At 35.3% G+C, this 26,613-nt stretch overlaps 1 protein-coding gene across 38 annotated transcripts in view; it reads right to left on the bottom strand.

Annotated features, from left to right (window-relative positions):
- Positions 1 to 26,613, bottom strand: part of LOC140683684 (uncharacterized) — a 545,997-nt gene that overhangs the window by 492,466 nt on the left and 26,918 nt on the right. For 26 of the 38 annotated variants that reach the window (XR_012054984.1, XR_012054985.1, XR_012054986.1 and 23 more), the window contains one exon: positions 13,421 to 13,598. The exons of 2 other annotated variants lie outside the window; for them this stretch is intronic. Coding sequence is in view for 18 of the 36 variants with exons in the window: in XM_072926705.1 (XP_072782806.1) it covers positions 13,421 to 13,598 (178 nt within the window). In the remaining 18 variants the exon portion in view is untranslated. Of the gene's footprint in view, positions 1 to 3,638; positions 3,844 to 13,420; positions 13,599 to 13,921; positions 14,201 to 15,277; positions 15,400 to 26,613 lie in introns of those variants that run through there. 10 more of the 38 variants (XM_072926695.1, XM_072926697.1, XM_072926699.1 and 7 more) reach the window with 4 other exon arrangements.

The raw sequence follows: 26,613 nt of genomic DNA, 5'->3' as shown, positions 1-26,613 counted from the left end.
TATAGTTCATGTCATTTTTTTTCAGTGGCATACATCTGAGGCATGCAAATCTATGTAACACAATTTAAAAAAAAAAGTAAGCATAAAAAATTAATTCTTACTAGAAATAAAATTGAATTATCTCTCATTGTGAAAGAACCTATGCAGAATCATGGATCCTTACATCACTGGAACAATAAAAGCTTAAGATTACTCTAGGCTTTGCTCTGATTTTGGACGTGAAAATAACTAGACATTTTTTTTGAATGGGTCAGACACTGAGAACACACTATGGGTTAAGTTTCTTTAGAGGATCCAGAGTAGATACAACATTTCCCAGTGGGCCCGGAGCTATCCTGAGGGGAAGTGGGCTGACAAGCAGGTCTCAAGAGATGTTCTGGAATTGTAAAACTTACTACTATTATTATTGTTGTTGTTATTGTTATTATTATTGAGAAAAAATATAGAACGTTACTGAAACCATCACTTAAGAATACATCAAGAGAAATGAATATCAAAAAGGAGGACAGAAGAAAATGGTGCTGGATCAACTTTTTGGCAACACGACCAAGTCATAAATTTCAGTTGGTAGGGATTTTCAGGTGAAAACATAATATTTCACATTCAGAAAAAAACCCAAGCAAAACCAAACAACACCAAACAAACACACAAAAAACCCTAAAACAAAACAACACATTCTATAATGTGTCACAATAGCCAGTCACTACTGCATTTCAAAAAACTACAAAAGGAATTCTTATGCATAGAAAAGTTTTCTTCTGTGAAACATTAAAAAGATTTTATTATTCACTCAAAGTGAAAATGGACCATTTGGAATTCAAATCTGCATTTGTGAAGCGCAGATTTCCCAAATTGTTGCATGGGGATGCAGCAGAGTTCAAGGTTTCTCCTATTTCATATTAGTGATTGTTACAGTAACAACCTCACTTACTGGCTTTTAACCTTTCCATGGTTGCACATTGTATGATTTCTAAGACCCGACTGCCAGGAAAGTAGATTGACTCCCTCCAGACAAACAGCACATCATCCTTTCTCTTTCTAAGAACCCTTTTTAGTCACAAATGTGCCTCTAAGGCATGCTCAGCTGAGGGAGGCCAGTGCCCAATGCTGCTCATCCCATGGAGGCAGTCCTGCTGCGCTGGGTGTTGGGAGCAGCCGTCAGGACCTGAGCCTGCAGCCAAGGCACTGTTCTTTCCTTCTGTAACCAAAGCGATATTTTTATTTTGTCCATTTGCTTCTGCCTGGATATACCATTAATTCATTACTGAGAGAAAAAGTATTCACAAGAAAAAAGGAAGGAACATTGCTGATACTCTAAGCTACCAGACATTTGGATTCAACAAGCAAAGGATAGCACTGTAGGAAAGAAATTAAATATATACTCCAAAATTATTTCAGTATGAGATTTGTGCTTTATTCACCACTACCCTCCTTGTATTGTACCCACTTCATTAGCTGTTAATTTTTAACCAGAATCTATATATATTTCCACCCTATTTGCTTCTTGGCATAGTTAGTCAGAAAAATATTTTCTTTCCAATTTCACAGAAAATTTTAACTTATTCCACAAAATTTCCACTGATTTCAGTCCAAATGCTCATGGACCAAATTACTATACAGAACTAGTGAAACAGAACTTTTTACATTAGCTGATGCATTTAGCTTTAATAGGAAAATAAAACTGAACAGAGGTATATTTTGTACTTCTTAGTACTAAACATTTATTCCTCCAACATTTACAAAAATTAGATTAAATTTATTCACTGGAAATATTTCAAATATTTTAAGTTATTTTGGTACCAAAACATATTCACACTCAGTTCTTTATTTTATGAAGTAATATTACTGGGAAAATGGTTCTTGAAACTACAGCTATACCAGTGATGAAATATTTTCTTAATGAGTATGTGTTTTCTTACTCCTAAAAGTGCTCTTATACAAGCAGGGTCTATGGATCAGAATTTATGATTCAGTACAGATTTGTCCTGGGATTGGTAACAATATTCAGCAGAAAAGTTCTATAAGCCGAACTGGAGGTTTAAGCTCAACATAATTACAATGTTTAGTAAAAGCTAAAATTTACCAGGAGACCATCCAGTAATTAAGACATGAAAAAAAGGCTATAAGGAAAAGATACAGTTTCCAGAATTCTATTCTAAGAATAAATATAAAACTCAAATACTTATTTTACTCTGTAGAACTGAACATCATATCTGACATATTAAAATACGTTACATTTTATTAAATAGCATTCTCCTGTTTCTCAAATAAACAAAACAGGAAACATAGAAACTAATTTTCAAACTTTTATATTCATACCATGAAAATTATGCCATCCAAATGTTAAATATTTAGTATAAGTTTCCAAGATCTACTGAGAAGGCAGCAAAGAGAAACTTGGCAGTGTTGAAAGAGACCATTCTACAGTTTGCACACCTTCAGGATATTACTGATCTCTTACCATTCATCTGTTTTCATCTTCACTCTTTGTCTTCTGGAAAAATTACATATGAAAATACTTTTTTTGTTGTTGTTTTGCTTTTTTTTTGTTCATGTTCTTAATTTAAATTTTGATCAGCTTTTCCTTCGGAGTTGGTGAGATGGGTTGCCCACTGAAGATGCCTCTCTCATTCAATTGCTTGCCTGCATGGCTTAGGTAATATGTTTAAATTTGGGTAAGCCACTAATTTGTAGCTAATCTGACTCACTGTCAGGTGCAATAGTTTCTTTATAAAGATTTTAAATCATCCAATAGATCAAATTATCAATATGCAATGCTGGGTTAAGTAAGTGCCAAGAAAAACTGTTAAGAAATTGTTCTTGGCCAGATATCACAATATTTTTAGAAATAATTTCCAGAAAGATAAGCTAACAATACAGAGAGGTCTGTAGGATGATAAACAATGGGTTGAGTGAAACTCAACCCTTTCGCTGAAGGGCTGCAGCCTGCAAAATGTACAGTTACAAATATAATAATTTATGTAGTCTAATGCAACAAAAGAGATAACTGAAGAAAGACCCCAAAATTTTCTTTGAAAAGCAATATTACAGGAAATTATAAATATCTGTCTCAGTATAATTTAATTTCTTCATGTAGTGTTTTGTCACTAACCAAATTTTCATATACCACAAAATGGAAGCAAGGTATAGTACTTCTGTGTGCAAAATTTCAGTGAGATCACTCTTGTAACACTTACTCGCACTGCAACAAATGTGTGAAGTACAAAACTTAGAAGCAAACCACATAAGTGATGCAAGATCCTAAAAAAAAGCAAAAATATGGGATCAAAGGTGCTCCAACTATCTTATCAAAGGGATGGTCAAAAGTGTGGGCATTTACCAATGGAAAAAATACATCTGAGAAACAGCTTAAAATATACTTTCTAAAAATTTTGAGGGATGCTATTTCATATGTATGGAGTGGAAATAAATTCTTCAAGAGCAATCAGCCAAGCCCGAAGTGAAAAATTAAGGAATGGGAAAATCATCATTAGTGTGATGCCCAAATGTGGGAATCTAAAACTGCAACCAAGTTGGGTTTCTCTTTAGAGTTAACAGAAAGAACCAAGCAGCTCAGAGGACAATTCATCTCATCCTAAACAGAACTCTGAAATTACATGGAATGCATCTGGTCATACCTGTTTCTCTCGTCAGTAGAACAGGGGCAAAAATAACTAGCTCAGACTGAGACATCTATGTTTTTTACATGCAAAGTTAGGTGAGATGTATCCCAGAATGTATTGCTTTTTAGAGCCAGACGGTCTTCGGGAGTTGCATGTTATCAGCAGAAAACTGATAATCTGTATTTTTCTTTCTCCTTGGGAGGAAACCTTAACCCTTTGCCTGAGAATGAGGGTAAAGAAGAAAGAGAGAAGTAGCTTAGGGCAGTAGTGCATAATCACTAGATTTTTCATTTCAGCTTTCAACTTGAAATTACAGATCTAACTTCCATTTGTGACTGCTATGACTGTACTGAGATCAGCATTTACCATGCCACTTTCTACAGCTGGTATCAGTGAAAATATTTATGCATACAGTGAGAGAAGAAAGGTACCTGCCAAAACCTGTGGGTGCCACTAAAAACATTTATTTCAAATCTGTGGTTTTTTGCAGCACACAGCACAATGGTATTCTGCTTATAGTTGGAAATACCAGGCACTCCCATAATACAAAAAAATTAATCAAAAACAATTTTTGACCTGTAGTAGTAACTGTCCATAGCCCAAATTAAGCACTATAAATACAACAGAACAAGAGTTATACCACCTCAGCAGTGTGAGAGATCTAGACTTTCTAATGAAGACCCCTGTAAGACACATAGCTTCAAAGTCTAGTTTTAACTTTAAGCTCCCTTTAGATTTTCAATAAACAGATAGAGTGCACATAAAAATCAAATCAAACCAAATACAAACACGTAGAGCTCCCTTAGGCCAAGCTTACAGACAGTAAACCAGTACAGAGTTCCAAACACTGATGGTAACAATCATTCTTAGGTACACGATTTGCTCAGAGATTATGGGGTGCTACCAGAGCCAGACAATTGAAAACCAGAGGGATTGTGAAGACTGTGCCAGGTCTTCTCAGTAGAAATTTCTGAATGAGCTGCTCCTTCTCACCAATGTTTGGCAGACAGTACTTAGGGGGTTTTTAATTGCCACTGCTACAAACCATAGAAAGGTTTTCTGAAGGTGACGGAATGCTGACCTCACTGAAGAAAGACCAGTTTTACCTTAGTTAATGAATAATAGTTGCCATTTTCTGTAATTGTTCCCCCCCTTTACTGTTACAAATGGTCTTACAATAACAATCATAGTGCATAATCTGATGCAAGTGCTCTTAAAGAAATTTCTAGTAAAGGACTGCAGCCTCTGTGGGAGGTAACTGTCAGAATTATCTTAAACCACTACCTGTCTTCCACTACAATAGAAAAGGCCTTTAATCGAAATAATCCTTTTTCAAATGAGCAACTTTTTTTTCCTCTCTGCAATTCACTCATCTTAAAAAAAGCACTATAGCTTTTGTGCATAACTTAATTCATTCTTCAAGACAAGTACAAAATTTGTCACTGACATTTAGCGCCAGCCGGAGGCAACGGATAAAATGAACTAGTTAGCAATTTAACCTGTAAAAAAACAGAGTGGGATGAACAATTTTCTGCCATCAAAGCAAATGGCTAACATTTAGCAACATTTTATTTTTATTTTTCAGCCCATCCCATCCTCAAGAAGAAAGAAGTCAGGCTAACATTTTTTCTGGGTCCTAAATCTTCCTCTCAGCCTATTTCTTTAATGGTTTAAAGTAAATGACTATCCAGAGGATAATTAGGCACTGTGCTGTCGCATCGTGTCAGGTCACAGCTGGATTTAGTCAGCATTAACCTTTGGGGAGAATTGGAATATCAGTATCATTTAAAATTAAAGACGTGTAAGCAGGCATTTCTGGAGATGTTAGAAAAGTAATTGTCTGTAAATTGTTTGACCTTGAGATTTAATTGCATGCACAACACACATTCTAGCAAGAACCCTGGACTGTGTTCATTCTCTTTCACCTCCGTACCTCTCACTTTGCAGAACCTATTAAGCTACCTGTGGATTTTTCAGTAAAATATTAAAGATTGTTTTATACCAAGAACAAAAGCTTTTAACCAAAAGCTCTTACAAAAAAAAAACCTGCTAAACAGCTGTAGTATAGACCTCACCTCTTTGAATTTCAGTCCTTTTATAAACTTAGAAAATACTCCTGTTAAACAGCTATGCTTAATTTTTATTCCTTTTTTTTTTTTTACTAACAAGTTTGCATATTATGCCTTACTCCCTTTTTTCCCTAATGAGACAGCTTATGCTTTCAAAGTCCCTCAAGCTAAGCAAATCTCTCCACTGCTTCCACTGTTAATAATGAAACTTCATAATTATACAAATCCAAGGTGGCCAATCAGCTTCTCAGGCTGAGCCTTCGGGTACCTCATGCATTATTTATGTGACACTCAGGCCTGTGAACTCACTTTCTTATATTAGAAGCCTAATTAATATTTAATCACATGTAGAGAGGGCACACAAAGCTCTGCTAGTCCCCAAAAGAAGTGCAAGTAAAGCTGCACACAGGTGCTCCTTTGCTTGTATGTGCATGCCTGTGCATGCTGCAGTATGCACACTCAGACACACACACTGATTAGAAACACAGATCAGGCGTGATGCAAATCTTTGAAGATGCTAACATATGCCAAAAAAAGACAAATATATTTTGATCCTGACTGCAAAAAAGCTTTCTCAGGTGATGCTGAAAACAGTTGAGGCTCTCCAGGAAGATTTCAGCATATGAAAACCAATGCCAAGGAAAACCTTTTAGGTTTCTTGGCTCTTTTGTTTCTTTTTCTTCCTACATACCTACAGACATACCCTATATATTCCTGGTGACAAACTCTCAATTCACACTGGCACTGTGTCATCTACTGCAAAGCAATAGTTACCACAATCCATGAGAAAAAGTAGTAATAACTGCAAGTACACTGACATTTTGTGTTCATGTCATAGTCACCTCTTCCCTGGCACTGAAATGCTGGATAATCCCAGCTGTTTTCTTGCATAGCAAAGTTCTTGAGAAAGCCTTATTGAGAATGATGGTGGTGATGATGATGATTTAAGGTGTAGAAGATTATACTTATTACTGGATTTTTTATCTAGAAAACTTTCATGTCTGTTGATGCTGAAATATTTTCATCCTTACCTATTATTGCACTCTTACCTGCAAAATCCTAATTTGCCTGCTACTTCTTTTTGTCTATATACAGACTCTGACAGGTCACACTACATTTGGAAACCTTTTTGATTGAAAGGAAGAGCAATACACATATAGAAGACTCTCTGAGTACACAAGTCAAAGGAGTAATAAAAATATCTATCTTATCATTGTAAATTCTACTTAGCTTAAAGCAGTTTAATATTAAACAAAATATTACATCACATTTATACTATTATTTCAATCAACATTTCCAAAGAAGCATTAATTTTCTCAGCTATTATCCTCTCAATACCACTGCAATCTCTCCTCACCACTGTACAAATTTCCCCTTTAAAATTTGATTTGTATTTTCACTAGTATTGTCTCCCCATAAACAGCAGCAAACGGGACTTACAGGCTTTATTCTCCATCATTTGCAATTAAAGCAATAATGTATCCTTGAAATTAATTTATCTTACCAATATACAGAATGGCTGTGATAACCAGAGCTGGAAAAACGCAAGAAACTTTGGTTTGCTGGACAGAAGAAGAGAATTTGGAAGAAGGGTTGAAAACTCTGGGTAAGGAGACTGGGGATGCCATACATGGAGTGCTGCAGCTCTGGGCTCCTCAGTACAAGAGAGATGTGGAGCTACTGGTCAGCCCGCAGTGAAGGGCCACTAAGATGAAGATGGGACTGGGTATTTCTCCTACAAGGAAAGGCTGAAAGAGCTTGGACTGCTTAGCCCTGAGGGGAGAAGGCTCTGGGGGAATATGTGAAGTGAGGAAATGCAAAAGAGGGGATCAGGCTCTTTTCAGTGGTGCCCCACAACAGGACAAGAAGCAGGACAGACATCCTGAAATGAAATGAAATGCAAACATCCTGAATCACGAAGAAACACTCCTTTCACTGTGAGAGTGACCAAGCACTGACACAGGCCACCCAGACTGGCTGTGGAATCTCCATTCTTGGAGATATTCAATATCTTCCCAGGCAACTGAGCCTATGGGGCCCTAACAACTAAGGTTGTTTGCTGCATGTACCATTACGCCAGCAACATCTAAGCTTAAACTTGACCTAAGACCTGTCTACTAAACAGGACAATAGAGAGGAAAAGAAATTTTAAAAATTAATCTAATATTACATTCCAGTTTCAACATAGGATTGTTCTATTAATTGTATTCTCTAATGGTCTGGTCAGCCTACCATTAAATTATTCAGCTAAAGATGAGGGACCTGATTCTCAGCTGGCACATATCAGTATAGTATCATCGATTTAAATAGGGCTATACCAATTTACATCTCCTGTGAATCATGCCTATCATTTCAATCAGAACAAATAAATGATTACTTTCCTTGTATATTAGCATAAATTGGTAATAACTAATGAGTGCTCATAATTCTCTGCCTTTTTGTAAGCCCTTCTCAAGCATAGGAGCATTCACCTGGTAGAAGGGTGAATACATTAACTTACCACATACACAACTGAATAGCATTGCACAGCACAGACAAAACCATGGGAAAGATGAATACTCCTTCTGAATCTACAGCTCACAATGGTCAAAATATTCTAGAAGATTTTCAACTGAGATTACAAGAACAGATGCTGCCACTTTACACTTGTACCAAATAATAATGATGCAATAACTGGCTGAACAGGGTATTAATTTTATGTTATAGATAGACTAATGTGACTTTCTTTGAAAGTAAACATGACTCCAGAAGCAGAATATTTGAGGAAAGTATCATTTCTTCTAACAAAAATAGGATGAATTAGTAATTGCCATTCTAAAGAAAACATCAGCTATAACATTTAGGCTAGATATTAGGAAAAGTTTTTTCACCCAGAGGGCACTTAGGCACTGCAATGATCCTCAGGGAAGTGGTCACAGCATCAGATGTTTGGACAATGCTTTCAGGCACATGGTGTGACTCTTGGGACTGTCCTGTGCAGGGCCAGAAGCTGGACTAGGATGATCCTTGTGTGTCCCTTCCAGCTTGGGATATTCTATGATCACATATGTAAACAAGTGAAAAACAATGAAAGCTCATTCTGTAATATGTCTTAAAAACCTTGATGGTCTTTTCAAGTCATCACGTATTCATCAGCTGTGTTAACAAACAGCACCACCCAGGTTGTGCTTTTCCCCAGTCACTACTACTTTAGACTTCAGTGTGAAGTCTCAAAGTGAGGGATTGTTCCTCACTTTGCCAAAGTGGAACCAAGAAGACTTTCTGGACACTTCAGTAGCTTCACAGGATGGCAGAGAGAGGAGTAACAGAAGTATCTCTCACAATTCCAGAATCCTCCTCCTTCTAAAATAATTCTAGATTTTCTTGCACATCAGTCCAAGGCAAACGAATTACCTATACTGATAATCAGAACCCATAACAAATATATTTTTTCCCATTTAAAAAGCTTGGTATATCAAGCACACATGGAGAAAAAAAAATTTTAAAGTAGTAATTTAAATGTAAGATATACTTTCTAAAAGTAGTAGAGTACGGGGAGTAATGAGGACAAATGCCCATCCCATAACTTCTCTGAGAAAATACAATCCAATAAATGTGTACTGTAAAACTTAAAAGTGAAATAACCAATTCAAAAAAAATTGCCCATAGAGATAGGTCATTTAAATTAACAGTCATTCTTGAATGGGATCTATTAAACCCATATCCAGCTCAGCAAGAAACATTTCCATAGTTTCCTTAGATTTTGTATATTTTGACTTTTAAAGGTACAATTTTGAAGGGATATATAATAAAATAAAAGTAATAAATACACTGAGAAACATTATGTTATATCTTCTCTGCTTACAGCTTGCAAAATATCTAGGGAAGCTTAATAAGGAAAATACACTTTGGGAAACAGAAATTATAATGAAACCACTAAAAACTTCTCTGGACTGGAAAAGGAAATTAAAAAAAAAAAGAATTAAAGAGAAAGAGCAATTAAAAAAAAAAAAAGAAGATAGGAAAGAAAAAATAGGGAGAGAAATACGAAACTAACCTTGCTCACAGTCAAAATGTCATTCAGCAATCTTGCTTTCATTTCTAGAAAGTATCTGTATTAAACCCATTTTTATTAAAAGTGGGGTTTGCTTCCCAGCTTGACTTTACCTTCTGAATACATATATATATATATATATACAGACATACAATCAATTTTTGACTCATGATCAGAATAATTCATTTCAAATCTTCATTTTTTTAAATCCAAGACTTGCTTGAAGTTTCTGTACCAGTTTAGGAATATCAAGACCTTGAACTTCACTGCAGGCTTTCCCAGTGTTTCAAGAACAAATTCTTAGATATAGTACTCGAGCACCATGTATATTTTATATCACACTTTACATAGTTTTGCTGATGCAAAAGAAATACCCAATATATCTAGGAAACTTTGTGGAAAATTAAATTTGTAACATACCTGCATTTATACACTTAGATAAATATATACACCTTGTGTGTGTCCAAACACACACTCATGTATGCATTACACTTATGTATATATATATATGTGTGTGTGTGTGTGTTTATTTATTTATATACACACATATGTATATAAATGTATTTACCAAAGTCTTGAAAACTGGTTCAGCAATTAAACAGTGGGCTTTAAGCAAAGACTTTTAGACTTGTGTACAGTCTACATTACAACAGTGATAAATACAAAGAAATTTGATTCACTCAAATTTCAACAGTGTGAAAGAATACTAAGATACATTTGATTCTAATGTATACCTCTGATATATAGCTATATTTAATATCTGCTGTCTTCTCTAAACTTTACTAAGGGTATTGCTATCACCTAGAAATGCAAAACTTACAACCAAAGTAAGCATTCCTTTGCAAAATATTTTGATTATGTTTGAACTGATGAGACTCTCCTACCTGCTGGGGGCATCTTCACAGTTTCTAATAAGTGTTTTGATTTTCAGAAACTTTTAGTCAGTAGTTTTGAGTTTAAGAGAAATCATAGCAGTAAGTTTTAACAAACCTCTTCACCACACTATTTTCATTCGTAAGTTAGAGCTGGTACAGAATGTGAAATGAAATACTATTGCAACCGATGTCAAAAGTTTACCATTTTGGATTTCATACACTAAATGCCATTCAAGAGCGTATTCCACTGTGATAGCTAATTGGTAGCCTCTTTCACACTTTCAATTTTCCTACTTTGTTGCCAAGCATCCTCATATTAATAAGCAACACCACTTAATGAGAGAAAAAAATTCCAATGCAACACACTTAACTCACTGCCTTTATCCACTGTATCATAGTAAAAGTGAACTTTAATGCCAAAGGGAAGTTAGGCCTTTAAACTGCATCTCTAAATTGCAGCTAACATGCTGAAGCAAGGATGTCACAGTTACACATAATTACCATTTCTACAGGAGTCTGTTTCCTGTGGTGACAGTAGCATATTTAAAAGATAGCATTTTCAGTCTTTGATGTCACTTTTCTCATACAAAACTGTTTCTTCACCAAGAGCCGTATTCAGTAGCCCAGACTTATCCAGTAAAGCACTTAAGGATATGTTTAGATTCTATTTTACTTAGGTACATAATTAGGATTTTTTTTCTTCTGAAAAAGGATTAAACTCAAGTATGTGCTTCAAATGCTGTGTCATATGGGAACCTAAAATAGGAGCTAAACTCCTAACTGCAATATTAATACTCCTAACTACCTAGGAATTTTAGTCACAACAAGTTTTATCATGTTTTACAGGTTTATTTTTCAAATAATATTTTAGTATCATCTTGTCTTACCACATAGCACATGCTGTAAGCTTATTAAAAGTCAACAAAAAGTTTGAATAAATATTAAGCTTAATCATATTTGAATCTTTAATACTTTACCAGTGCTCCTCATGGCTTAAAGACCATAAGCTTTAAGTACCACAGAAGATTTTTTTTTTCCACATATGAAATAAGAATGCTTAGAAAGGTATCTGCTTACAGAACAAGTTGTAAAATGGAAATACACAGGAGGAAAACCCTTCTTAGGTCTCCCACATTTCTCTCTCCATCTTTTGCTTTTTTTTATTCACAATCACTGTAATAAAAAAGGTGTTTTCCTAGATAAATATTACAGAACAAAGAATACAGTGTGACTTCCTCTGCTATACTACCAAATATCTTCCCATCAGCCTAGCTATAAATACTGCCCTGATTATATAGCAACTGAAACTGTCACCTGTTCCCCTTGTACAAAGTACCTCTGTGCTACTCAAACCCTGAAGAAACCCTTTTTTGCAACCCTATCATTGAAGACTCCATTTAAAGAAATACTGTCTAATACCTCAGTGTTGTTCGCTGGGCTTTTTCTATTAGCATCCTCAATACAACAGCCTGTGGCAATTTTAATAGTTATACTCTAAGGGGAACAGACTGGGAAGGTTGTGGCATTGTCAATCTAACAGAAAACTGGGTGCAATTTTTCCTGGGAGCCCTTCAGTGATTTCCATGCCTAGGATAGACCATAGTGGCTGTTGAAGCACATGTAATGCACTGCCTCCTCTTCATAAGCTCATTATATTTTCTCTCTTAGGATAATTTCTTACAGCTACAGCACAGAAATGAAAATTTAGAAATGTTTTTTTCCATTTCTCATCGGGCCTCAGACTTCCTGTGTGGATCTTGAACAAATTGTTTTACTAACTCTACCTCTGCTTTTCACATCTGAGAAGTAGAGATAAAAGCAAAAGGAGCACTTCAAGGCTTAATTCATTAAAATTGGCAAAGAACTTTCAGGTCAATGAATGGAGGCTGCAACAGATTAACATATTAAAAGTTTTACTAATTTATTTGTGATCTACTTCAACTGATGCAATATGCTTCTAGACTAGAAGCAACAGAAAATTTAACACTGTGTCACTGGTATACATGTCCAGTTTGGCAGACCAGTAACTGTAAATGAATGAAATTGATGTGTTCCTTCTATTTGGGCTGCGTTCCAGGGTACTAACACACAGCTCAGGAATAACCTTCTTTCAAGAGAAAGTTAAAATAAAGCTAGATGTAATATAAATACACACTTCATGTTTATACACTCATACACAGTACATATACCGAAAATATGTGCATTGAGATCCTATTCCAAAGGAAGAAAAACATTTTTCTTTTATTGTGTTACAAGGCCATAATTTCTCAAGCTCAGTGATAAATGTTGTAGAAATGCTCTGTAAAAAAAATGCCTGTAATTAACAAATATGTGATTTTTTTTGTAAGATCCTTTGTTTAACATATGTCTTCATATTAATGCACTACGATTAACAGAAAATAAAACAGCAGAGGAAGAAAATACTTTTTTTTTTTTTTTTAATAATAAAATCTCCTTTATTCCAATAGCATTTTTCCTCTGGATTTTTTTCTTTAAAAATAAAAATTCCATTTTCCTGTCTGAATTCAAAATGATTGACTGGAGCACAATATTAAGTAATAAATAAAACAGTCCCAGTGGCTGAAAGACTCCTGAATAAAGAGAAAATTATTTTTGGATTTTCCTTCTGATCAGATATGAAATATTCTGAAACGCCACCTCTATAATTTGATAAAAAGCTTGATATCCCCAAATGAAAATAGGATTCAGCACTTTCATTTTTCTGTCTCTAAAGGAACCTCTAGGTAAACTGATTTTAAAAAAATGAAAATCTCAAGCATAAAGGTGGGAGTAATGAAGCAAGTTTAAATATGCGCTGACCTTTGAAATGAACTGCATTCCATGTTGTTTGGCCAAGAAGCTGGCTGTGTTGCTGTCTCCATCAATTTCCACAGCATAAAAGATGTGGGTTTTGGAGCTGCCCTGCTCTCTGGTGGATGTTGATAGGCATCGCCGCAAATACACCAGTGCTGATAGTAACAGCCATATGTTCATTGCTCTGAAATATTAAAAAGAAATCCACACGGGATAAAAGTGTAAGCATCTTCTTTTGTTGTTGTTGTTGTTCACAGTGAGGATTTACCCGGAGGTGGCTGTATTTTATATTCCTCGTCTTTGGATAAAAAAAATGAAGCCCTCGATTTTTTAAAATTTAGTTTCAATATTAAACTAAAAGATAAAAGCAAAACAAAACATTATTTTGGGAATCTAAGAGGCTTATACTGTTTGACAATATCTAAAAGCAAAGTGATGTTGGGCCTTATGATTTTATTCATACAAATTCAAAAATTAAAACCTAAACTATTTTGCAGCTTTACTTACATGACTATTTTCTTTTTCCACTCCTGCTTTGTTATACATGTTTCATTAGTTTTATCCAGTGGTTTGCCAATCTCCAGCTGTTTTCACTAGATCTGAAGGTCAAATGTCATTCTCTGAAAAGTTTCAGTCTTCGATAACAAAATGGAAGATGACCTCTTGAATGTATAGTAATTGTAATAAGAATGACTAATCTAAATACTGGAATACCTGGTCTACGTCCTTTTGTAATATATTCTTTGAAATATCCATTTAAAATGGAGTCTTATGATCATAAATTGCCTAGAAAAATGAATTACAGAAAAGATTATTAAATCAAGATTATGCATATGAGAAATACTACAGGTATCTTAATTAGGCAATACTAATATCTGGTTGAAAGTTTATTCTGTACATGCTAACTCTTAGGCACTAGATCCTGGTTTTAAAAAAATATGGCAGTAGCAAATAACAAAATCATCCTGAGCAATATGTTGGTATTGCATCTGTGATGAAACAAGAAGGATATCTTTTAAGTAGATGTGATATTAAGCATAAACAGTGGTTGAGATCCAATTTACTTTTCCACCTACATTCCCCTTTGTTTTGGTACCTGTTAAGAGCTGTACAACATCAAAATTTAAAAATTATTTTGAAATGTATGGGACAATATAATTTTGCATGTTATGGGTGGCCATGTTAATTTATGTTCTTGTAGTGTTTGCAGCACTTATAATTCAAAGAGTCTTTCGAAACAGCAGTTAGATAAAAATTAAATTTGAATATATATACTTCTGTCTTTCCTCAGCCACATCTGAATTCTACTCCACACTAAATAGTAACTCTTTTTAACATTAGGTGCAAATTAAGGTGCGACAGATAAAAACAATTAATCTCATATCTTGCAGTCCATAATAATATAAACCTATGATCTTTAATAAACACTGCCATGCTGAAAAATATACTTAAGGTATCTGCACAGTTAGATCTAAAAAACAGATCTTGAATGAGATCCTACCAGCTAGATACTTCTGATAAGGTCTGGTAAAGCCTATCATATAGAATCCCTTCTAACTATACTAGGGTGTTTCTGGATGCTGATTACTATCAAAAGCACAGAAAAAGCCTTACAAGGCATTTTTATAGGTAGACATAAGCAATCTAAATTTCTAAGTTCCCTCCTCAAATCTTAATTATGCAGTATGGGCAATTGCAATTTTCCACATGGTGTTTTTTGGGGCTAAGGATTGAGATGGTGGGAACTGCAATTTATTTCTGTTGTCTAGCTAAGCAATCAGATTACAGCTCTATGAAATGAACTCCAGTATTCAGTGGAAAGGAAGCCATGAAGATCATGAAAGATTAAGTTTCAGCGCCCACCTTTAAGAAGATGAAAATTTCATCAAGTGTTATCCAGGACAATGCATGAGGCTAAAGGGGTTTTGGCTTGCTGTTTCTTCTGCTAATGCCAGTCCACTATGTATGGGCTATTTACTTAAATGCTGATTGAATCAGAACAAAACAAAACAAAAAATACATTACTGCTCAACCTACTCAAAACATGATTCAGACTGAATTTCAACCGAAGTCTTTTCCTACCCATTATAATGTAGTCTAAAGCCATTTTGATCTCCACAGCCAGGTTAGGCTGGACCACCACCAGAGCTTTCAGGAAGATATAGAGATGTAATGGTAGAACCTCGTATTTTTCAGGAAAGGACTGACACCACTGAGGTATTGGTAAAAGTGTTTTTGAGATATTTCTATCCTCTGATACTATATTCCTCAACATTCTTTTTGCTGTTTTTCAAATCAAACTATTTTGCTTCTACTAAAATTAGAGATCTGCAGACCTTACTTACTTTTTCAAGGCGAAAATTTCTATAAAAATACTAACTCAGTAGATTCTTGCTTTCCAAAAAATTATGAATCCATCCTAGAAAGTAGAGTTGGTAAACCCACTCAAACAACTTCAAAGGCAAACTCAGCAATTCAAAGGATATTTCACAAGCACAGTAATCATCTGACAACTTCAAATGTTACTGAAGCAAACTATAACAAATTTGATCTACACCAATTATTTGCTCCCAAAAAGAAAGTGGGTGGGGAGACTACATTATTTTACCTTTAAAAGAATTCAGTCTACTTCCTTTGCAGAAATCTTTGGGTCTCAATCATAAACACAGAGCACTGCATATTCTGAGTAGGACAGGACCTACAAAGATCAAGTCCAACTCCTAAATGAATGGCCCATTATGGGGATTGAACCCACAAACTTGGCACTATTAGCACCATGCACTAACCAATTGAACTAATCTCAGAACTATGTCAGCATGTTATGAAAATTTACCCAAACTTGGACACAAGACAATAAGGTTTCAAATACTGTAATTGCAACAAGGGCAGGAGAGACATCTAACAGTTGAAAACCAAAATCACGAACAATTCCACCTGCACAAAATAATCATCACCCCAAGACTTTTTCTATATTTTTCCAAAAATGCACTTTTTTTTTGCTATATTCCAACCCATATTTTGGGAGAACAAAGAGATTGTCTCGCCTATACTCCCCAAAGGTAGTACTAACAAAGGGTAAGTTGGAGAGAGAAAGATCTGTGTGTCAGAAGAATGAAAGAAAGACCAGAAAGGGCATAAGTAAAACTCCTGATTTATATGAGAGGCCTTGGATTGACTGATTAGGATGGCTAGGACTGAGAACTAAGCACCTGAGCAGTGGGACTACCACATGAAAGCAAAAGAGGGTACAGAAGAACTACCATGCCATGAACTGAGAGATGGAAATAAAAAATATTATTTGCATAGGTGGACTGAGGGGGACCTCAGCTGAGAAAAAGTCAGCTGGTTCAAGTGATTCAAAGCACAATTGGTCAAACAGAAGGGAAAAAGAAGTGTCAGGAAAGATAGTGGGTCTGGAAAAGTCCAGCATTAGATGACTTGGGAAGGGATCGATCACAAAAGCTGAACAAATGCAGGATATGCGTAATCAAGATTATTGAGGTAAAGAGACCTGGGGAAATAAGAAAGGAAGAGAAAGAACAAGTGATAAGTAAAACTCAACCAGGCTGTAAAGAACCAACCAGGAGAGTCCATAACCGGATTCCATAACCAGACTAGCTGTTTTCTACAGCCTGGAACCAAAACATTAGTTCCCAATCTCATCATTCCATTGAAACTGGAAAACACAATGGAACCATGTGTCTTAATTCACCTGCTGGGCCACAGGGATAGTTAAAGCTTTGTTCTTGGAAGAGCGTGAGTTTGTTTCTTCAAAAGCAATATTGTCTTCTTTGCAAGTAACGAATGCCAACCCTATTCCATGAGGAAATCAGCAAGTGCCAAAGGATGGCGTTTCCACTCAAATCACCCTGTTAAGAGAACTCCCAGTATTAATTAATCATACACAGAACACATCACATTAAAAAAAATTTGTTAAATCCAGCATTACAAAATGCCAAATTGAGACTACTTGTCTTAACTCTAAATAGAGGTAAGACGTATTTTTAAAGGCTAGGAAGAAGGACAGTAGAAATCCTAGAAGTAGTCAGGACTCATTCAGGATTTATAGTAATAAACTCACTCAGGGCTGATTGTATACAACACAGTTTCTTCAGCATCTGTCTTTATTCAAGTTTCACAGTAAATATGATGTATTCTAAAGTGGGCTCTTGAGGGCTAGTAAATAATGACATCCATTATTAATGTTGTACAGGGTGAGAGATCCTGTACAGGTCAGTGCTTCAACCTGCCTTAATCCTCTGTTCCTACAGCAATGGATTTTTTAAGAAAATGCTTTGGCTTCACCAGCAAAGATTAAACTTTACTTTTATATACTGGAACACAATTTTGTTTCACTAACCTATAAAGAAGGAAAATTCATAATTTTATTAAATTCAGCTGGAGGGAGGGCAAGGATGGATTTAAATTCTTTCTTTTGGTGCAACAAATACTGCAGTATTATGCAACTGAAATGTCACAAAATTAATGAAAACCTTAGAATTTTCTAACTGCACATATGCAAGAACAGAACATATTTATATTTAATACAATTATCTATTTAAGAGCAAATAAAAATATAAATTAAACAGAAAATATAATTTCAAGACACAATTTGTGTTCCATTAACAGAATCTAATTATAAAAAATAAAAATAATTTAAAAAACCAACTCCACTGTTATTTTGGGTCTAGGTTAGGAATACGAGATACTATAATAAAAATTATACACATTTTCTGTATTAAATAAAAGGGTAGAGGGAGGACTGAGATTGGATTTGTTAACAGGTCTTTACTCAGTAGACCAGCTAGGACCAATGCTATGGCAGTAGTGTTTCTATCATTAAGTACATGTCACAACAAAGCGCATTTTGAAATAACACTGAATCTTTTCTACAGAGTCAGTAGCAGATGAGCATCATGTTGAAAAATTACTAGTCTTGAGAGTGTTCTGGATTTGTTGTAACAGAGATTCAAGTTTAAATTTTAAATATGATATAGTAAACCCTACAACAATTTAGCAGCTTCCTAATGTTATTGCAAAACACATTCTTATGTCTCCAAATTGTAATTTGGCTAGTTAGGCACATACATACAAAAAAAAAGACCGTACAGATGTTTAGTCACATAAAGAAAAATAACAAGACGTAAATCTAAATTTTTTAAGGTGCTGAAGCTAAATATAGTTCAATCATATTTAATAGCAAAAACCAGTGAATACCACCACAGGTATTTGAAAAAAATGTTGATAAAACCAACAAAAAAAAAGAAAAAGAAAAAGAAAGGGGAAAAATGAGAGAAAAAAAACAGCAAGGGGAGGGTGTTAATTAAAATTGTTGAGTTTCTTTTCCTATCATCCTCCACTGAGAAAAAAAAAAAAATCTCCTTTAATTGTAATAAGAACTTCTATACATCTTGAAAAAACACTGCAAAACAGCTGAACCACATGTACCACTTTGTGAATTATGAGCAGTTTTCTTACAGGCTTTGTATCTTATGCTGACCAAGCCCAGTTTTGCTCCAGTTTATGAAACATGACAAGACCACAGATAAAGTTGATCTATGCTGCAGGCTATTTGTGTTGTCTACTCAGATGGTATGTCATAATGCCATGAGCCCAAATACTGTCCCTTCTTTTTGTTCTTTCATTTGTTTTACTGAAGTTTTATAAAACCAGACACAGGCGCAAGATTCGAATTTATGGCATTGTTTTTCCCATCTAAGAATAAGTACTAAACCATGAGGGTGTATTCAGAAGAATCTCCTGTGATGTCTGAGACCTGCAGAGACAGCATATGCTACTTATTTTGGGTTTTTTTTTTTTTTTTCCACTGAGAAATCTCTGATGTGAAGACTATGTAATACTGCACACATCATTTTATTGCATTTTTTTGAGCGATTTGTTTTTGTATTAAAATTTATTGGTACCAGCAATCACTATTTAAAGGATTATCCTAAAAACTGCCAGCATTTCCACATTTTCCAGCTTTATCAAGCACTATTAACTGTATTAGAAACAGAATAGAGTTGAATTACTGATGATACAGCTTGAAGTTTACTAACTTTTGAGAGCATGTTACTGGGCACCAAAAAATTAACAAATTCTGCAGAGTGTTTTATCTTGGAAACAGGAACATTGGTGATCGAGTGCATTTTGTTCCTTTAGTTTATTCCATTTCTGTTGGAAAATATGAAACAGGACAAACACATTTCAGTCCTCAGCCAACTCAGTCTCAAAATGTTTTATAAACCACATGCACAATAACACAAGAATAATAAATGGAAAATATTAAAAATACAAAATCATAGCTACCTAGGCATTTGGACAGGTGAAATTGCTTATTACAGGACTGAAATACAATAGAACTCCTGAAAACAAATAGGAGAAATTAATTGTATGTAAGCATCACTTTAATGTGCATTAAGTGGTACTACTCTAGCCATGTGTTCTACAGTACAAATATGTAGTTTGTAATAAATGTTGCTATCTCCTAGTAGACTAAGTTTAATAATTGAGGGGAAAAGGATGAGCTTTCAGGTATTCAAAATTTTCCTCCAACCTAAAGTAGAAATACCAATTTTTCAATTTAAATAAAAGTCAAGAACAAGTGCTTTGGTTTTTAATTGAATCAAACCAATTGAATTTACTAAAAGATAATATAGCTCATAAATATGAGGCAGAGAAATATTACAAAGGGAAAGACAATATGTTTGTTTGCTCCTATGGGACAGAGAGATGGAGAGGAAAAGAGTCACAAGTAATTTATTGTCTGTGCAGCATGGAAAGGTTATCCTAGGGTGGCAAAAAATATAATGTGCCATAAAACCAATGTCTCTGTTGAGTCCATGGTTTTTAGTGCCCAGCAGAGTTATGAATTTTAGTTCCAGAATTATCTTTTGAAGGTATTTTGTATGTTTCCCTTGAGCAGCAGGGCTGAGAGGTTGAAGATGAAGTGGCTGTTCTGGATTAAAGCAAATGTGACATAGCTATGCATGCTGGAATTCAAAATCCTATAAGGTTTGTATAGCTATCCTACTTCAAGGTTCTATTTAATTGCCAAGAGTGGGCACTCTCAGAAACAAAAGTGATGCAAAACCCCTGCTTAAGTAATTTTCAACAGTTAAAATAGTGTGAAATAGCCTTAAGCAAGTCATAAATGATAGCAGAAAACTATTTAACTACAATGGTGATATAACCAGTACAGAAAATGGAAAGCTTATACCAAATATTGAGAACTTGTCCTCTTCTCTGACAAAATAGAAAGAAAACTCAGAAAAAGTCTTGAGACAATATTTCCCCTAGCATAAGTTCAATAACCTCCTCAGCTTGTTTTAAAGGACTTTCAGAATACATATTAACCTCAGGGTCAGGAAAAATGAGGAATGGCTCAAAACTCTTTGTTTAGAAGTACATTTTTCCCAGTGTATGCAGAGCCATAACGATTTCAAACATTTTGAAACAACAGTTGGAGCCTCCAAGATTTCGTTACTGAAGTACCACAAGCAGTGTTTCTACTCAGGAAGCATTCCAAGCTGAAGTTCTTTGAGGGATCTTTTAGAGCTTTTTAGAGAGTAAATTTTACCTGCTAAACTGTATGTCAGACATGCTATACTGTAGAGGTTTAGCCACTCACTTGGTGGTTATGCCACACTTAAAATTGCCCAAATTATGCTATCACTCAGTGGATGATATAATAGATAAATTAAGTGTTCTAAATTACATAGGCTGTCACACTCACTTCTGTATGCTTCTTTGCTAGTCAGTAATAAGGTTAGAAATATTCCTATGGAAAGGATACAGTTATCTGAGGATATCAAAGAGGAGAAAGAACAGATCCTCCACTATGCTATTTCAAGAAATGAGAAAAAACAAAATTGAAAAAGGTGGGGCCAGACAAACTATTGTTACACATTTAATATATAGAAAATATATTTGACAATTTTTAAATAAATATGAAAAATAAAACAGAATAAAGAGGAGGAAAAGTGGAACTGTACAAGCACATTATATTAACAGTGGGAAAATGCTTAAGTGACTGAGTCAAATGCTTCAAAAGTTTCTAAGGGCCTAGAATAAAACTTCCCAAGACAGTTAGCCATCACATCCAAAAAATATATTTTCATTAAGTCCAGCAGTCTTTAACACCCAGCCAAAGATTAACAACTTAAGCACTTTGAATAAAACCCTTTTGCTGCTAGACCAACAAACCTCTACCTGACCCTCCAAGAGTGTGAGCTAATCCAAGCCTCTTTCAAGGTACTGTCGTTAATGTCAATTATGCTTAAATGTCAACCTATGTGTAGAATATGTTTTCTTTTCTGCAAAGTCAACACGTTTTCAGTCTCCTTTATAGTAAGACTCAATCAACCCAGCATTACCTATTAACTAGATAAAAGCTGCAAATTACTAGGTTTGGGTTTTTTTCCCTCTTAAAGTGATTCAGAAATACCTCTTTAATGTTAATGCTTATGGTATTATGGTACATGGAGCAACAAAAAATTTCTACATTTGAGTTTTAGGCATTCATTGTCACTGCCAAGACACTTGCTGGCATGAAATTTTATCAAAAGATGGTCCACCTACAAATTTTCTGCCCTTCTGTGAAAAACAACAGATACTTAAAGCAACAGCAAAACAGAAATTCAGGGTGACTCATAAAACAATATATTCTCCCAGAGTCGCTGAACAAAAAATGTGGAGTAATTCTTAAAACATTTATTTATCTTATTTTATTCAACCATCAAGGCTACAAGAATCAGTTGTTCCACACAGTTTTGTGTATATGCCCCATCCACAGAAACACTGAAGACCAGGTTAGTCATGGCTTTGAACAATCTAATCCATTTGAAGATGTACCTGCTCATTGCAGATGGGTTGGACAGGATGACCACAAAAAGTTCTTTACAGAGACTGTGTGATATTGTAAAAACTGTGTTAAACTTCATAATTTATCAAGAGGCCTTTGCAGCATGCAAAAAGAATTAATTGCCATTTTGAGAACTTTTGAACATATGTAAATCAGAAAGCATTTGTTGTAAGTTTAAAAAAAAAGAAATAATAAAATGAGATATAATTTAAAAATCAAAATCTAAATAAAAAAACATGATGAAAACTCATTCTTCTTTCTACACAGAATGGAAGGGGGAAAAGTTTTGTTAAAGAAATAAAATGTTTATTTTTTGAAATTATTGTATAACAGAATTAGTACCTCAGAGTGTTAGACAGTCTGATTCCCAATATCAAATGGTTTGCCAAGTCTTTTGCTCCATAACAAATTTACCATTATTATAAAGACAAGGCTTTAAGATTACCAGTGATGAAAATTATCTGATATGCAAATATTTAGCATCTATTCAATTTATTGGAACAATGTAATCTTTACTATCATCACTAGGAAAATTTCAACCAGATGAATATTGCTTTCTTGTAACAATAAAAAAAGGGAAAACAACTTTCATTTTCTTCAATGGATTCATTACTACAGATCATTCCCCTGAGAAATATTCTATACAATCACAAAGAATACCAAAATCTGAATCTTGCCTAAGAGTCAAGAAGAGTTGGAAGGGCTTTAGAATCAGCTTTAGCTCAACAGTGATTTCTGCAGCCAATTAAACAGTGGAATTGATGGACTCTGAGAATGCCATATGCTGCCCTCTGCTGAAAAGATGATCATTATGACTTGAGGTCTTATGGCTGGAAGGTCTGACAGACGGGAAAAATAAGTGGAGGATCCTCTGATTTCAGGGATGTGGATAATTCCTTTAGGGAGAAAGGAAGATTAAATGCTCACCTGGGCAAAGAAAAATTTCACAGAACATATGGTGTATATATATATATATAAATTATCCTGACAAGAACACGAAGTCAGCAAATTGGTTATTAGAAATATAACTATTGAGAATTACATTGATTATATTCATAAAAATCCTTAAAATGGCTACCTGTCAAGACATTTACATCTAACATGTGACATACTTTAAAGACATTATAATGTAATGAGGAGAGTCTTTCTGAGTGATTTTTTTTACCATGTTCCCTCTGTGGTTTCTGATTGGCACATATATATTTCAAAGTTACTGTGATAAATTTAGCAATTATACCTCTGTTAGATTAATAATAAAATATTTACAGTCTAAAACATTTTTTAATTTTCACAGACTCTTACATGTTAAAGTGGGTGTGAGGGAAAAGAGAAACAACACAAAAAGGAGATCTGGGCACTTATCTAATGCTTAAAGTATCATTTTCTGCATTACCGAAAATATTTAAATTAAAGAGGATTCTACTACATGACAACCAATAAAAAATTCTTGATGGATCATCTGCGGCCATGTTTGCAATACTGTAGTGTTTGATCATCCATAGTGATACAGATTTAGTTAGACAAAATATTTATATAATTATATATATATATGTATATACGCTCCAGCACCTGGAACATCTCTTCCTCCTCTTCCTTGATGTAGCCTTTACTGTTTCTCTCACTGTTTCACTGGTTTTTCTTCCTCCTCCTCTTTCTGTTTGGTATTTTCTGCCCTTAAATATGTTTGTGTATTTGGGGAGTTGCCAAACACAAGTTGTGCTGGCACGGCCTGGTTCTTGGCAGTGGGGGGGCCACAAAGGTGGCTTCTTTGAGAAGCTGCTGGAAAGCTTCCACCAAGACTGGCAGAGCCAATCCCTGATGGCTCTGAAGATGGACGTGCTGCTGGCCAAGGCTGGGCCAGTTGGGGATGGTGGTCATGCCTCTGTGATAATACATTAAGAAGAAATCAAAACAAAGTTTGGGCCCCAGTTTTAAGTCCAGCCTGAGTAGGAATGAGAATTTGTGAGAGGAGAACAACATGCAGGCACCATAGTCAGTGGAGGAGGAAGTGCAGGAGGTGGTCCAGGTTCTGGAGCAGAGATTCCCCTGCAGGCCATGGTGAGACCATGGTGAAGCAGCTGTGTCCCTGCAGCCATGGGGGATTCAGAGATCCACCTGCAGCCCATGGTGGGGGATCCATGGGGGATGCAGAGATCCACCCGCCCGTGGGAGAGGTGCCCATGCCAGAGTGAGGGGATGCCTGGATGAAGCTGTTATCCAGTGAGAGACCAAGAGAGAGGCAGGCCCTGCTCCCAGGCTGGAGCAACTTGTGCTTGAAAGACTGCAGCCCATGGAAGAACGACCCACAACACAGGAGTTTGAGAGGTACTGCTGTTCATGGGATGTACTTCTGTTGCAGCAGTTTTGGGAGGGCTGTTGCTTGTGAGATTGGCACCATGCTGGAGAAGTTCACGAAGAACTGTCTCCTGTGGGAGGGACCCCATGGTGCAGCATGTCTCCCTGAGCAGCACAAGAAGCCACAGGTGATAAACGGACCAAAACCCCTACTCCTTGTCTTCCTGTACTATCAGTGGGAAGGAGAGAGGAGCTGGGGGGGAAAAGGCATTTTCAAGGGCTTCTTTTACTTCTCACTATCCTCCTCTGATTTTGTTAGTAATAATTTTACTAAGTATCTCTAAGCTGAGCCTGTTTTATCCTGGAAGTGTTTTCTCCTGATCCTCATGAACCTGTCATTAAATTTTCTCTCCTCTGCCCAGTTGTAGCAGGGAAGGGTGAGAGAGGAGCTCTCATGGTTGCCTCGCTTTTGGCCAGTGTCAAACCACAACACTTGTCTGGATAGCTGAGCTTTGGCCAGCTCTGGGTCCATTGGAGAGCTGTGTAGGAATACTTTGTCAGTTTTCACTATAAAAATTGTAGCCTCTTCCTGGAACCTGTATTGCAACCTGTGCTGCTCAACAGATTCATAAATTATGTGGAAGGTTATAGAAGATTATAGAGTTTACTCACTTTGATGATAAAGTGATGGTTGTTTCAAATATCACTATATTGTCTGACTATGGCAGTTAAGAAGCAGACAAAAATTCAATATAGACAGATATAAATTCACAGACCAAATTAAAAATAATTCTCATTTATATACACAGTGATGGACTCTGAAGTATATTCTCTTAAATAGCAAAACCTTTGGAGTTAGATCATTTTCTGGGAATATCAGGAATATGCTTAATAGTAATTTATTAAAAAAAAGTCAAGGGAAGAATTATTATTATTATTACTATTATTGCCACAGAAAACATAAAAAGCACAGCTCAATCTAAATAGGGTGTATAAATCTGGTGGTCCTTCTTACTACAAAAATAATGAAATATAATTGGATAAGGTGCAGAAAAGGAAAAAAATGGATCAAAGTTGACACAATTTCTGTATAAAGAATGACCAGAATTCTTTAGCCTAGAAAAGAAATAGGGACATCCTAAAGAGATTACATTAAAACTGGCATTAAGTACATGAAATAAAAGTATTTTTTACTGTCCCTCCCCATAGAAGCAGTAGGAAAAAAAATAAGGGAAAATAGCTAACAGAAGATTCAAAACAAACAGAAGAAGATAATCCTTCAAACACAACCATAGCACCAAAGATGCTAAATTTCACTCAAACATGGTCAAATTATTAATGGGGAAACAAAATTCTACTAAGCGCTATGAAAATAAAAAAATCTCTAAGAAAAATATCTCCCTAATTCAGGAGATCTCTAAGCTCTGATTCCCAGACCAAGATCTGTACAACTTAGATCAAAAATGTACATCTGAAATAGAGAACTTCGACTCAGTGGCTCAAACATAGATATTTCAGACACCTAGGATATCTGACACCTGGGGCTAGCAGACATGAGACTAGAGGAAATGAGTCCTTCTGGAGTGACAGCTGGAGGCTAGCTTAAATGTGGTAGGGCATTTCAAATAGCACTAGACACTTTTATTTTGATTATTAAATCCTACCTTATATGTTGAAAGAAGTAGCTCAGGTTTACATAGTCTCAAATGTCAAACACATTTCCATTTATAAGAGTTTGGTAGCCAGTAAATACATGCTGTTGGTGCTCTAGTCAGTCAAAGAAACTCTGATAATTAATGTTTATTGTCTAAGCCCTGCTTATCAGCAACTATAGCAGCTGATTTTTTAAAACAATCACATCCAAATTACATCCATTTGCACTGTGTAACACTATATTTATTTTTTAAAGTCCCTTACCATTTAATACTTTTCCAAAGTTTATGTTAAGAACAGAGAAGTAGATATTTATCACAGATGAACATTTCAACTTCAGCTATCACAGTTACCTTGATAAATTAATACAACACTATTGGGATTACAC

Source organism: Taeniopygia guttata, chromosome 3 (assembly GCF_048771995.1).
Source record: "Taeniopygia guttata chromosome 3, bTaeGut7.mat, whole genome shotgun sequence".
Classification (NCBI taxonomy): Eukaryota; Metazoa; Chordata; class Aves; order Passeriformes; family Estrildidae; genus Taeniopygia; species Taeniopygia guttata.
This window is presented reverse-complemented; position numbering and strand designations above follow the sequence as displayed.